Source organism: Atractosteus spatula, chromosome 1 (assembly GCF_055471065.1).
Source record: "Atractosteus spatula isolate fAtrSpa1 chromosome 1, fAtrSpa1.hap1, whole genome shotgun sequence".
Taxonomy (NCBI): Eukaryota; Metazoa; Chordata; class Actinopteri; order Semionotiformes; family Lepisosteidae; genus Atractosteus; species Atractosteus spatula.
Window position 1 is genome coordinate 44,244,155 of NC_142706.1, and position 12,969 is coordinate 44,257,123.

The 12,969-nt window shown below is 40.1% G+C and overlaps 2 protein-coding genes across 4 annotated transcripts in view; one reads left to right on the top strand and one right to left on the bottom strand.

The window, feature by feature from the left end:
• Positions 1 to 418: 418 nt before the first annotated feature.
• The window catches only part of mfsd8 (major facilitator superfamily domain containing 8), a 63,673-nt gene continuing 51,122 nt past the window's right edge, over positions 419 to 12,969 (top strand). The window contains exon 1 of the mRNA XM_088928029.1: positions 419 to 483. The gene's annotated coding sequence lies outside the window, so the exon portion shown is untranslated. The remainder of the gene's footprint in view (positions 484 to 12,969) is intronic.
• Positions 6,052 to 12,969, bottom strand: part of abhd18 (abhydrolase domain containing 18) — a 38,385-nt gene continuing 31,467 nt past the window's right edge. The window contains exons 11-13 of one of the 3 annotated variants that reach the window (XR_016093794.1): positions 12,208 to 12,571; positions 10,462 to 10,979; positions 6,052 to 8,302 (exon numbers count right to left, since the gene is read on the bottom strand). Coding sequence is in view for 1 of the 3 variants with exons in the window: in XM_088928275.1 (XP_088784401.1) it covers positions 8,245 to 8,302; positions 10,462 to 10,624; positions 12,208 to 12,571 (585 nt within the window). In the remaining 2 variants the exon portion in view is untranslated. Of the gene's footprint in view, positions 8,303 to 10,461; positions 11,391 to 12,207; positions 12,572 to 12,969 lie in introns of all 3 variants that reach the window. The other 2 variants (XR_016093788.1, XM_088928275.1) reach the window with 2 other exon arrangements.

Below are 12,969 nucleotides of genomic sequence, written 5' to 3' on the forward strand. Positions count from 1 at the left end.
TATTACATAGTGAACAGTACATCGCTAACTAAAACATTCTCTGCCCATTAAGTTAATTTTGAAAACGAATTCCCCTATTCCTTTTAAGTGACATTTCCCTTACACTGGTCGTACATGTGTTTTTTTTTCAGTACTTGTAGGTTTTAAAATGATCTGAGTAATACTATGCCTCCCAATGTTTCGGTGGGTTTTCTACACGTGCTCCAGGCTCCCCTAACGACAGTCCAACAAAAAAAAAAGCAGTGCGTCAAACTGACCCAGTGTCCGTGTGCCCAGCTATGGACAGGTATGCTGTGGTCCTGTTATAAGTCAGTGTACACGTCACACAGCCACACCTCACTCATTATATATACAGTAGTGACGTGATAGTAGTGGATGTTTTTCTTTGTCTGCTATGAAGTGCTTGCCTGCCTCAAGTGAAGAGGCAAGAAAATGAGGGAATTGTCCCTGAGCCGTTGAATCGTACAGGATTTACTTGGACAGGTATTTACTTATTTACATTAAATACCTCATTTTATGGCAGGTAAACGTCAATTGGCTGTTTTTGTGAAGTAATTAGAAGGATATAAACTGCCGTTGCGGCGATACGGAGTATTTCAGATTTTGAATGTGTTAGTAAAACCTTAAATTACTGAGAAAAAAACGCGCTTCTATGGTGAATTTGCTTTGCAATGATGTAAAGTGCTCTGTTGATACATATCTGCTTAATTTTTGCCTAAATATACTAGGAAAGTATTGAAATGTTAGAATGAGAAGATAGTTGAAGAATGAGAAGATAGTTGAATTGTTTTTTTTGCTTGTTTTAATCACAGAAATGACGGGCGAACGCATTTTTAACTGCAAAGGTGTTTTCTTTGCAGAACTGTGTATAATCCAATGCAGTTTTTTGTATTATCAGACGTGCGAAAAGCCGCGTCTCAAATTAACAGAAAAAGTTGGAACTTTACATTTGAAACTGGTGTCGGGTTTGTTCAGTGATTGTACAGCACCATCACTGTATTGCCGATAACCTACTTAAAATGGGGTACACTCACGTTTTTTTAATTAAGAAATGTAGGTCCGATAGACACTAACTAGATTTGAAGAATCTAATAACACTATTTTTATGATTTCTAACTGATGAACGGTGTCGTCGATAATATAAACTAAATCAACAGCGCATCACAGTTTCGATGTTTCGATGAAGGTCGGTAATATTAGTCAAGAGGAATGGTACCTTCATGTGTACTATGATGCATCTTCTGAAAAGTCAGATTTACGTTGCTTGAGGGGAAATTGATAAATGTGTCAGCCCTCAGTCTAGGCAGGAACACTTTTCGTAACCATAAGTGCAGTCGCTAAGGATTTCCCCCTTGCTACTTGTCAGGTGGGATTCTGCAGTTGTACATTTGGTGTTAAGGTAGGAAATTATTCAAGGGAATTCCGTGTTGTGCAAAAGGGTCATCATTGGAAACGACTGTTTTTCTTAGTTCACTTACCTGGAATAAAAAATATGGTCAGCGGACACTTTTTTGATCCGGATATATACCATCTGTTCAGTGTCTACAAACGTCATGATTTTTTGGTGAAACCGTACCTACTGTATTTTACCCATAGCTTTTGTCATTTTTTTTGTTTGAGTTGTGTTGCAAGTATGAAAGGGGAACACTGCGTTGTATTTTTGATGATGTCTATTTTAACTGCTCTTAGCCGTAAAAAAACTTTGCAAATCGTTATCGACGGTTATGGCTTCAGTGAGTACCGAGATCTTCCTACTACCACTACTACCTACAGTACTCTCTTCAATTCCTGCTTTCGGTACAGACATTGCCTGGTCAAAAGTTTTTTTAAAACAAATGGCAAAAGGAGAAATATGTCCAATAGGCGTGGGGCTAGAGATGGTTTTAGGAATAGATTGTGAAGGCAAGGAAGTCCACATCTGCTCCCGGTAATTATTTGAACAAATGTCTGGTCTCTTAACAGTAAATTGGATGAAATATTTTGAAAGGATGGCCGACAGCATCCTGGAAATCTACCGATTGTAGCCTGTGCGTCTCCTGTATGTCTGCAACATCTGGGCCATACATTTTAGTGTGTTGGAGCAGGTGTGTGTACTAAGGACTGTGAGATACTGTGTGATACAAGCTATCTTGTTTGACACAGTGTGTAAACTAAAAAAATGATCATCTGTTTGGACATATAATCATTATTTTAGTTTATGTGCTCGGACCGAATAACAAAGAGGCTGCTGAAAGGAATATTGCCAGCATTTACGGATGCGCTTTCACGACCATGACCATGATTTTACTACTCTTTCCCTTTCGGCGAATTTTCCTACCCTGAAGCAACATGTGTTTTTCTCCGCTCGTATGACGCGTATCTTGGATCAGTGTTACGGAAAGACTGAAGACGCATACAAGGCAGTGTGCAGACCACGGACTGGGAAGAAATGGGTCATTCATCTCCTCCCTACATACAGGCAGCGTGAGAAGTCTGTGCCCAGATATGGACTGTGGAGTATCAGGAGGAGCTTACAGTATGTACTATTTTGATACTACGAACTGGCAGGTGTTGTTTGACTCGTACGGGGATCGACATGAATTGACAGATTGTATAAATGCATGGAATTCATTCTGTTCTGTAAAAGCGCTGTCATTACTTCTAAAACTGTCAAAATATGTCCCTTAAAGTGTGCCTTGGGTGTCTTAAGGATTTTAAAATGTGTTTAAATGTGCGAAAAGTCGCTTTTTTAAAGGGGGAAACCGCTGTATTTAAAGGGAAGGACTAGGTGTTTAGGTAAAAAATGAGGGAGGCTAATAGGGATTTTAAAGTCACAGGTGCGAATAGGTTCTGTGCAGGCAATCTTAAACAAGGATTACAGGCAGAGGTAGGAAAACAGAATAGGACTTGTGTTGTTAGCTCATCCTAATGATCTCAGTTATTTTTATGGAAGTTGTAACACTTGATTTTAGAGATGATCTGAGGGGATTTTCATATGTTTGCCAATACAGGTTGCTAAGTGTCTCTCTCAGATTAAACCACACAAGGCACCTGGCCAGATGGTTTGTGGGAAAAGGTGCCGAAGGTGTGTGCTAATCAATTAGGCAAGATCATACTCAGTTATTTCAGGCATTACGTGATTCATGTATTGTTCCAAATAATGTGGAAAGTTCCAACTATTTATACCTGTACCTAAACGATCTAAGGCCAGAGTTCTAAGTGACTTTTGACTGGTGGCACTCACCCACCTTTTGGCTAAGTGCATGAAGAGGCGTACCTGTAGACATCTTTTCCTCTCAAATGCAGATCATCTGGATCCCTTGCAATTTGCTTATAAAGAACGGAGAGGGACTGAAGATCCAACTTTACCTTGAGTATATGTGTGTGTGTGTGTATTGTTACATATCAAGGACTATTGTTTGTTTTTAACGTGTATTTTATGTTTTTATTTGTTTTTGTAGTTTTGTATGATGATGAACAAGGCAAACTTCCATTCTTTTGGATGGCCAAAAAAATTATAAATACTGTACTTATACCTCAAGCTTCTGAAAAACACTTTTTTTAATGCTCTCCTTGAATTTTACCATATTATTAAAGGCATTGGCACAGCGTCTTAAAATATTATTGATAACAAATATCTGGCATAAACGAAAAATGTTTACAATAGTGTTAAAACAAAATCTGACTTCATGTTGCACATAATTGAATTATGAAATTTAACAAAATCCTTGTCACAAAAATGGTGGTTTTAAGAAAATTTTACATTATAAAGGTAATTCCAAATATACTTCAACATACGAGGTTGAACATTAGCAAGTCATAACAACATAAATACATCACTCACTGGTGGAGCCACTTCACTCACCATCTGTTATCTGTCTAGCACCAATTACAAGCCTCTTGCTTGAGGCCATCTATTGGGTACATGCAACATACGTGTAAGGAAACAGAAGCTGCTGCAACATTTTAAATTATAGTTCACATTTCAAATTTTTTAAAAATCTGAGTCACAATGGTTCCCGGTCGTAACTACAGTAGATTGTATGGCTTCCCGCAGTTCTCTCGCCTGGCCAAACAAAAGCGTGAACGCTGACAAAATGCTATCAAGAACCCGTCTTGTAGTAGTACGACGCTAGATCACTTCCCAGCCAGCAATCGCGTCGTACCTAATCGCATAGCTCTCAGGTCTTACGCATTGACGGTTTCACGCCTTGGTCTGAAAAAAACAAAACAACTCACGTATTTGCATCAAGCCTGGGGTGATTAAAAGAGGATGTAATGAACGTACAATTTGTTGTAGAGATTTCCGTTAATTTAACTCGCAGTTTTCGACGGAATATCTCACGCATTATAGTTTAAGACCCTTGAGAGCTAATATTAGTAATGGACAAATACTGTGTCCCTTCATTGCTTTTGAAAGTTGGTGAGAAACGTAAGAGTCAAAGCCGCTTAATTTTAAAAATTAAGCGGCCTTGACTCTTAACGAGCCTTAACGAGCGCAAAGTAATAAACAGCGCCTCAGTGAAAAAACATTGATGGTTTAATACATATAGAAAATTGCAAATAGCAACACGTTTCAAGCACAAAGCTCTTTCTCAGGCAGCATCATGGGGAGACTATATTGTTAATGAATAAAACTAGATGTTGTGCCAGAACGGTATTGTTACTTGTTACACAGACTAGTACAGTAGGCTGTTTGCTATTTGGAGGTAAGGGGGGCTAAGGTCAACACCACTTTATATTTCTGTGAGAGTGGGAGGTTATCACCAGGTCTAGAGTTTCTCCTGCAGGAAAACCGGGATTGGGAAACACTGGCGTACAACTTAACTGGGCAATTCCAAAGTATTGAGAAATTCAATACTTATTTAGTAATTTCATAATTGTGGGTTTTCCAAGTCATCATCTTTCAAAAGTGAAAAATATGTTGCTGATTAAGAGTTGGTTTAATTATAGACACAGTGAGGTGCAATAATAATGTTGCAGTCGCCTTTGCCCTGCCTGACATTTGACAGGCGGACAAGTTTTGGGCACAACTGGAGTGGCCAAGGCTCTGCAGAGGCTGAGGGCCCTCATCTAATCCTACTGAATGCCCGCGACTCCTCGCACACAGGCTGGAAACCACTACGTCCTGTTGGTCGTGGACCAGTTTCTGGCAGGAGGCCTGTGCACTGCTGGACCAGAGTGCTCCCATGGCACTGAAACCGTGTTGTGGGGAATGGTGTCTAGGCTTGGCCTCCCTGAGGAGCTTCACAGCCACCAGAGGTGGGACCGTGAATCCCACTTCTTGTAGGAGCTTTTCATGGAGATGAGGAAGACCAGACCCCCTGGCAGCCGCAGAGCGATGGCTTGGTCGTGCAACCAGACCTTGGCCGCTCGGCTTGCCACCTTGTCTGTATTCTGCAAAAAAAACAGGGACCACCAGCTCCCCTTGGATCTGCTGGCATACCGAAGAGCTGTGCAGGGGTCCCCCAGCTTGATTCAAGGGGCAGCACTTGACAGTAGTGGGTGCAGTAGAAGAGGTGATCTAAAGCAGCGCTTCTCAGTCCTGGTCCTGAAGTGTCCCATGACTTCTGGTTCTAACTGGGCCCTTAGTCACCACTGCTGGTGATTGCTGAAAGTAAATGATCTGCTTACACATTCAGGATTTCTTATCTGCATTTAGGCATTGAATAAAGAAATAACCTAGTACAGTGGCTCTCAATCTGTTGGTCTGTCGTCTGTTGGTTTCACTCTAGCTCTCAATCAAAGGTACTTCTTGTTTTACGTGAGGGCTTTTTCAAAATTGACTTTCAAATCTTAAAAGACTGGATGAGATTTGTAAAAATCCTGTGCTGACAGGTGAGATTCAGGACTGCCCCCACTCAGGTGTGGTAGCTGAAATCTAACAGGCTGGTGTCAAACAGTACGAAAGTAATTCCGCCAAAGCTCATCACTTACTAAGTGCGGGTTAAGCAGAGATAAAGAGGATATAGCATAAAGATCTGTGTGATGAAGTTGTTGGAAATAATGCACTTTAGAGTTCAGAGGAAAATCGAAATCAGTGTGATGATTGAATCTCCTCGAAATATTGGGTTTGAAGAACAGGTTTTATTTCTTCCTTGTCGGCAACAGTTTTAATATAAAAATAGCAAAATACAATTAGGGAGGTTAGTCTTTCATTCACTCTTTGTCCCCCTACCACCCTCCAGCTGACCTCTCATGAGCTCCACTCTCCCCACTCAGTTGTTCTTAACTCCAGAATTCCACACTTCAGACACAAACAAAAGAGCTCCACACAGACATCCCACAGTCCTACACCAGCAAGGCACCAATTAACACTGGTAATTAAGGGCCTTGCTGGAAGATAAACCAGCAGACACAGGGGTACTCCATGACCAGTTTCAGAAAATATCATGCACTGTACAAACGTCCAATAATTATGTTTAATAGACATAGAAAAAAATCACATCTTTCAAAGTTTATTATAAACCTAAACATACAATAAAAAATAAAGTTGTGCATGTCCAGTTGTAATACAGAGGGAATTAGGACGATTATAAAGAACAATGTTCATATACTGGCTATCCACCCCATCATTCAATCCTTTCTATCTAGAAACCATCAGATACAATAAATCGAATAAAAAAAGGTCAGACTCAAAAATCAAAAAAGGAATCGACTCTCGGAAACCTCCCAGTGATGAAGATGAAAAGGACCTGTGGTTTTATTTTCCTTGCACACTGTTTCCACTGTTGATGACTTCCTTCACAGCAGCACAAGGGGAATGAGCACTGGCAGCGCTGTTTTCAAACAAACTCGCTGTCGATCTGCCACCTCCTTACCTGCTGCCCCACAGAGGCTCACAGAAGCACATCACTGGCAGTGATCAAAGGAGCAGCACCAGACACTTTGTGGTATGAGGGAAACTGACTAATAATAATAATAATAACAACAATAATAATAAAATAATATAATAATAATTTCTTCCAGTAATATTCCTTAAAGTAATATAATATTTTCCCATTCAGGTACTGGACAGACTCACACTTGTTTAGCTTCAGTGTGTTGCTAGTTGTAAAATGACCAACTCCTTCCCACAATCATCTGTTTAGTGACATGACCATTTCCCGGACTCTGTGTGGGTGTCTGAAATGGATGAGTTACTTGCAAGTGCCCACCCCTTACTCCTGCTATAAAACACGCAGCCTTGGAAATTGTTCTCTTTAACTATACTTTAGGCATTTTTTTCATACAAGAATATGTACACTCAATTCAATGAAAAAGGACCCCACCTTGTACACAGAACTAGTATAGGTGTCTTTGTTTAAATACAAAAGGCAGCCAAAGCTGTTAATGACCACCTACATAATCAGGATGTACTATTGTTCCCTTTGGATTATTATTAAGAATTTGTTTGCTTATTGAACAGGTGGACTTTATTCCTGTGGGCATACTGAGAGAAATAGGCACAAAAAGGAACCTGGCTCTGCCGGATCGGAGCGCTTTTTACATTTACTTTGCATGAAGATTAAGAGCTGTATATCAACCAGTTTCAGAGAACACAACCAGTAAAAGCTTTTAACATGGCAATCGGCTTTGTAATTTTAAATATGTAAATTTTTAAAAAAGTTATGTAAAGGAGTTTGAATTAATCTATAATATACAGTACAGATATTGAACATTGCAGCTACAGAGACTGTTGACCTTCTTGAACCTTTTAAACACCAGTGCTGAAATGTCATTTAAGCTCTAGTAGCTGGTTGTGAGAAATATATTTTTTTTTAATCTTGTTATCACTCACAGTAGGGCTTCAGCAGGGTCAGAGGATTTACTTCCAGTAGACTGTTCAATTGTGGAAACAACCATAAAACTTAAAAAGCTTTTAGAAAAACCTCAGCAGCAGAAAGCTTAAAAACGATTAGACATATTTTAATCAGATTAATAATAAAGCTTTAATTTTTTCACTAACTTCTTTCTGACTAGATGTATCTGATATACAAAAATGTTCTGGTGGGCCATGGTTTAAGAGCTATTTCTCTTAAAATCAGACTTTTACATCCCTTTTACATTCAGTTTATATTTCCTAATTATAAGTTCTGTAGCAGCGTATCTTCATGGGGTGCTGTCATGATATTCACTCGTGGTAAAAAAAGTGCTGCTTTCAGGATGTTCAGTCAGTTCTTGTCATAAAGAATGCTTTCAGTGTTAAGTGCGCTTGTGGCGAGAGCTGCTTCAAATGTCATTTTCATCCAAATCATTGGCAGTAGATGATGTTTGTGTTTTGACTCAGCTAGAGAGCGAGTACTTCTGAAGAAAGCGGTCGAAGGCGTCATAAATGGCTTGCCTAGAACAGAGAAAATGTGTTAAGTATTTTAAAACACATGACAGAAGTGGTCTATTTGTGCTAATCCCTTCTCCTTGTCTTCTGTTGCACAATAACTTGACATTTAGTTTTTCAAGTGCTTCTGAGTTATCGGGTGTGAAAAGAACTGTACCTGGGCTAAATGCAGCATGCCAGTTACTTACAGTACATAAAGATCAGCGTCAGTTCAAAAGCATTTCTTCTTCTTCATACCAAAGATAAATCATTCAAATATAGCACATAGTTTCCTTATCTGTTTTTCCTTACACCATATCATTTGGGTGTTTTTGAACACGTCTACAACAGAATACCATGTATGTGCATTAGACAGGACAAGTCTTGCTGTATCTTCACCAGAGTAACAGCTAACACCAGAGTTAAGTCGTACATAACAAATGTACCAAAGCACAATACAACACACACCTTACACAGGATTTTAACAGAATTCATGCTACAAGTAACAAACAAGATCATAAGGGGCAGTACTGACATAAATTACGTACATGGACAACACATCAAGTATAACTGTAGGTTACTAAAGAACAAACTATCAAGGACATGCAGTTACTGGGTTCATAACGCAATGCTCCAAAACATACAAACATAATTTTTATAAAACTGAGTATTTTAAGAATTAAGCTTTAAAAGTGTATTTAACAGCACCTCATAAGTGCCTGGGTGTGTTTCATCAAAGTTAATTTTTTCATACTACCTACATGTATGTGTCAATATTTGTTCATAAAACAGCACAAATTTACCCTGTTTAATAGATTCCAGGAACAATGATAAAATATCAATTAAAAATTCATTGTGCTTCTATAAAGTCATCTCCGATCCCCTTACTCAGACTTCAGAAACCTGCAGGTATCAATGGCCTAATTATGAAAAGCTTAATTTGGAAAGTTTGTTTGCACCGCACCAGTGGTATTTGACTGCGATCAACAACTCTTTTAAGACCCAAGATAAGCATAAAACTCTTTAATTTGAGCAAATAATACAGTAAGAATATGGTAATAATACAGAGCTCCAGGTCGTTATTAGTCTGAAGCTCTGTATTATTACTGTATATACCGTAAAAGACTTTGAGGCCCTTGAGTAAAACAGTTTTGTGATTTAAGGGGACTTTTCATTGCTTCTTGCTAATTAATATAAATGTCCATTTATGGAGAACAATCTTTCAAATAAATATTTTTATTATTAACAACAAATTATTTTTTATAGCACCTTTAAAGGTGGCTTCTCAAAGCGCTTTACAGAATGACAACAATAATAAAAAAATACACAAGATATACACAATGAGAGGAGAGAGTAGACGATGGTACTGAATACAGAAGGAGCAGAAGGGTAAAGAACAGCAGAACCAGTTAAGTAAAGGCTCTTCTAAAGAAGAAGGTTTTGAGTCTGGATTTGAAGGAGTTTAGAAAAGGTGACTCTCTGATAACCTTGGGGCTAGAGTTCCAAAGCCTTGGGAAGGCTCTGTCACCCATAGAGTGTAGACGGGCTTGGGGGACAGATAGGAGCCCAGAATTAGAAGAGCGAAGGTTGCGAGGTGGGGAGTAGAGCGATAATAGCTCAGACAGGTACTGAGGTGCCAAGCCAAGCATGAGGATTTTGAAGTCGACACGAAACTTGACAGGAAGCCAGTGCAAGGACTCCAGGATAGGAGTAATGTGATCACTTGCACTAGATCTGGTCAGGATTCTGGCTGCCGAATTTTGACATACTGGAGTTTGTTTAACATGGATTTAGAAACCCCAGCGAGTAGAGTGTTACAGTAATAAATTCGGGAGAAGACAAATGTGTTGAACAGCTTTTCAGCCACAGTTAGTGATAACATAGGACGTAGTCTAGCGATATTTCTGAGGTGAACGAAAGATGTTTCAACAATGCACTTGTGGGTCGAATGTCAAGCCTGAATCGAATATCACCCCCAAGCCTTTTAATTTAGTCTGAAGCTCAAGTACAGTACCACAGATAGGGTTACAGCATTGGCTTTACAAAGTTGATTGGGGGTGCCAGTAACTTAATAACTAATTAAATTTGTGACATCATCAAAAAAATAAGAAAGAGAAATAAGACAACATCAGTAGGCCCGCACAGTCATCAAACCATGAAGCTTTTTTCCTCAGTACTGTATTTACCTAAACAGTCCTTGCTTGAAGAGGTAGGCACTGATGTGACCCCCGTTCAGGTAGCGCACCTCGCAGCCAGGCCAGATCTCCTGCAGGCTGCGTACTCCAGTTCTGGGAATGTAGGCGTCTTCCTTGGCCTGGACCACGATGATCAAACTGGGGTCTACAGGGACTGGCAGAGCATAGACACACCAACACACAAAACCTCAGTAACACACAGAGTGTGGAGAACCTGTAAAAAAATTGTCTTGTTATTTCATCCACTTGGGGCTTGAAACTGTTATGATGTGAGGAGGAATCGCCATTAGCACTCCTCTGGTGGGCATTGAGGACAACCAGTCTCCTCAGTGATACATTCAAGTCCTCGAACCAACATTCATTTCTTCCTCTCCTGGAAGTCAATGTGGAAGTGTTGATTTTCCAGCAGGATAATTCGAGTCCACACAGTTCTGAGATTAGAGTGGTACAACATCAAGAACACAATGTCGAGGTCTTGCTGTGGCCAGTGTTTTCCCCTGTCCTGAGCCCTAAAGAACATAAGTGGGACTAACTCATCAATGCCATCAACAGGAGACATTAGCAGGTGGCAGTTTCAGCGGAGTAGTGGTGGAACCATAGTCTAAACCAGGGGTGTCAAACTCTTTTCCTACAATGGGCCAGATCTGATTTAAAATGTACTTTTTTAGGTAGTTATTTAATATATTATTAGGAGCTATTACTTTCATTGTTTATGTTTGCAGCTATGAGTGCACTGCTCAAGACCTTACTCAAAAAGCCTAAAAATATGGGTATGTTTGAAGCATTTGCCTAGCGGCAGGTGGATTAAAATGCAGGTGAACACAGCTGATCAAAGGGGTTGCCTGATGGTTAACTCCAGTTAACTTCACTGTAAATCATTAGAGGCACACATGACAGCACAAATACACAGGCAAGGAAAACTTTAGACACAGAATGAAGACAAGGAGAGAGCAAGAAGACAGAAAAGAAGGAACATGTCATTGCCCTTCTTTTTATGATCCTTCTTTCAGGGAATAAAGAAAAAAATCACAACAGTCACATTCAGAACTAATTCCAGTTTCTCAACTTGAAAACGGAAACCGCCTACTACTGTATGTCAATGAAGTCAGGACTGATTAAACTTTTCCAGCATTGTTGTGCTGCCTAAATGGGTGTTGCCTGTGTGTTTTCTTCTGGGAGACATAATTAAGAGGCCACATAGGGTTTACACCCACTGGCAGAGATAAAACTCCAGCTGAGGACAGCCCTGTTGCCTTTGTCATTAAATCTGCACATTATCAGTGCCTGTTTCAGCTTCCTCATATACTGTACTAGAGTAAGTGTCTTGCACGAACTATAACTCTCCCAAAATTTGGGAGACCCCCTCTGCTTTCTACTGAATGCTGTTAATCTAAGGACCAGTCTTTCAGCTACTCTGCAAATTCTGGATTACAGTATAGGAACATCAACATGTTTAGACAAGGTGGTATGCCAATCCCTCAATGAACAAAAAATGTCAATACTGATTAATGTTTTAAATTAGTTTGGCAAGCTGAGTCACTGAAAAACATTAAATAAGTTTACAAGAACATTATATATAAGGAAAGGTCACCAAAGTAAGAAACCATTAACTGTGCACAATATTCTCCTACATAGTATGATCCTTGATCACGTGCTGTTGTACAGTCACTAGTCTTACAATGACACAGTGAAGTGGGCACTGATTTTCACCTCATGCCTGGCCCGCGCAGCACTTACCTGAGAAGTTAGCGATGTGTGTGCATTCATCCATGACGCCCTTCATAAAGCACAGAGACTCGCGCTGCAGTGAGCACCGCCGCCTGTCTTCCTTGGTGATGGTCTTGGCACTGAGCATGTCCATGTGGGCACTGCTGCTGCTCACCGCCGAAAGGGTCTGGTCCAGGCAGCCCGTCCGCTCCCTTCCCCCGGTCAGCCAACCTTTCCCAGAGCTCCTCACACCGGTGTGGTGTGCCTCCAGCAGTACCTCTGCAGGAGTCTCCTGGAGGCCCAGGATGTCAGACGTGATGTCCAGGTCTCTGAGATTATCCAGACTGCTGGGAGCGTTCTTCACAAAGTCCTGGCCCATCTTAAAGGAATCCGTCTGAGTGAGAGAGCACAGGCAAAGTGGAAAAGACAGAACTCATAGTACTTTTCTACCAGAGACATTTCTACCTGAATGGCATTTATTACACTCCAGACAGCTGTAACAACCAGGACACTACTTTGCTGCACGGAAGCATCACTTAATTTAGGCTCAATACTTTGAGATATACTGTATAGCTTCTCCTTCTACTAATACTAGGGCTTTTCAAGCTTGAGAATTCAGTAAATGTTCATTCTCAGAAAACTAGAATGACAAGAAAAATATAACTGGCGCTTTGATTGCTGCTTAAATAAGCAATCAGAAAAGTAAACAAAAGGTTGGAAACAATTGCTTTATAAACAAAAACAAACACACTGAATGATCTAAGATCACAGGACAGTCCAACTAAATTACTT